This window comes from Phaethon lepturus, unplaced genomic scaffold, assembly GCF_000687285.1.
Source record: "Phaethon lepturus isolate BGI_N335 unplaced genomic scaffold, ASM68728v1 scaffold41323, whole genome shotgun sequence".
In the NCBI taxonomy this organism is placed as follows: Eukaryota; Metazoa; Chordata; class Aves; order Phaethontiformes; family Phaethontidae; genus Phaethon; species Phaethon lepturus.
Window position 1 is genome coordinate 508 of NW_010531944.1, and position 1,533 is coordinate 2,040.

General features: G+C 64.2%; 1 protein-coding gene across 1 annotated transcript in view; it reads right to left on the minus strand.

Moving 5' to 3' along the window:
- LOC104618979 (B-cell lymphoma/leukemia 11A-like) overlaps positions 1-1,533 on the minus strand; it is a 3,343-nt gene that overhangs the window by 498 nt on the left and 1,312 nt on the right. Inside the window, 2 exon segments of the mRNA XM_010284713.1 lie at positions 35-1,237; positions 1,240-1,506. Of these exon segments, the coding sequence (XP_010283015.1) occupies positions 35-1,237; positions 1,240-1,506 (1,470 nt within the window).

The following is a 1,533-nucleotide window of genomic DNA, read 5'->3' on the forward strand; positions in this document are numbered from 1 at the left end:
GGTCCTCCCGGCGCCGGGGAGGGGGCGAGCCCGCCCAGCCACTGGGAGTAAACGTTCTCGGTGTTGGGCATGGCGGCGGCCGGCAGGTCGAACTCCTTCTCCAGCTTGATGCGTTTGGAGAAGGGGCTCAGGGAGCTGGGACTACCCAGCAGCAGCTTTTTGGACAGGCCTCCCGAGGCGGACTCCCCCGGGGAGCAGCCCCGGCCGTTGACCGCCCCCTCGTCGATGCGGTCAGACTCGCCGGCCACCGAGTCTTCGTCGCAAGTGTCCCTGTGCACCTCGGGCTCGGGGAGGTGGCCCCGCTTGTGTTTCTCCCCCAGGACCTGGTGGAAGGCCTCGCTGAAGTGCTGCATGGAGCTCAGGACCATGCCCTGCATGACGTCCGGCATCGACCGACCCTCCTCGCCGGCCCGCGAGTTGTTCTCGTGGTGGCGGGCCGCCTCCAGGCTCATCCCGAAGCCGTAGTCCGGCCTGTCGCTCTCGTTCAAGTCCTCTTCCTCCTCTTCCTCCTCCTCCTCCTCCTCTTCCTCCTCTTCTTCCTCTTCCTCGTCCCCGTTCTCGGGGATCATGTTGGGGTCGGTCTCGCTCTTGAACTTGGCCACCACGGACTTGAGGGCGCTGCTGGCGCTGCCCACCAGGTCGCTGGTGCCCGGCTCGGGGGAGCTGGCGGTGGAGAGCCCGTCGTCCGACTTCACCGTCATGGGGGAGGACTTGTGCATGTGGGTCTTCATGTGGCGCTTCAGCTTGCTGGCCTGCGTGCAGGCGTGGTCGCAGAGGTTGCACTTGTAGGGCTTCTCCCCAGTGTGGCTCCGGCGGTGGACCACCAGGTTGCTCTGAAACTTGAAGGTCTTCCCGCAAAACTCGCAGGACTTGGACTTCATGGGCGGCTGGGAGGGAGGAGGAGCGGACTGCAGAGGAGGAAGGGGCGGCGTGGCCAGGAACGGGGGCTTGCTGCCGGGCTGGAAGGGCTGCAGCAACCTTTGCATAGGGCTGGGCCGGCTCGGGGACAAGGGCGGGCTGGAGGTGTTGCCGGCCAGCTCCCGCAGCCTCCGGGAGAAATCCATAGCGGGGGGCTCCATCGCCATGGGGTTCAGTCGCAGCACCCTGTCAAAGGCACTAGGGTGATGGGTGGCCAGAGCCATTTCTTCCGCACCCAGGCGCTCAATGCGATGCGGATCCAAATGGTGCCTCGGGGGAGGGCTAAAGAGGGGCGGCGTGGGTGGGAAACGCCCTTCTACGACGCCTCCCTCGAGACCGAGCCGGGTATTCTGAGCAGGTTAAAAGGGTTATTGTCTGCAATGTGAATCCCGTGGAGAGGTGGCTGGGAAGGGCACTCTGCACCTAGTCCTGTTGGGATACCAACCCGTGGTGTCAGGGGGCTGCCGTGCTCGCTTTCTAGGTAGATCCGTAAGCCGTGCGTGTTCTGTGCGTGCTGCAAGAGGAACCAGGCGCTGTTGAAAGGCTGTTTACAAGTCGTACACGTGTAGCTGCTGGGCTCGTCTTTACCTGCAAAATAACACAACAAGCAGCGTC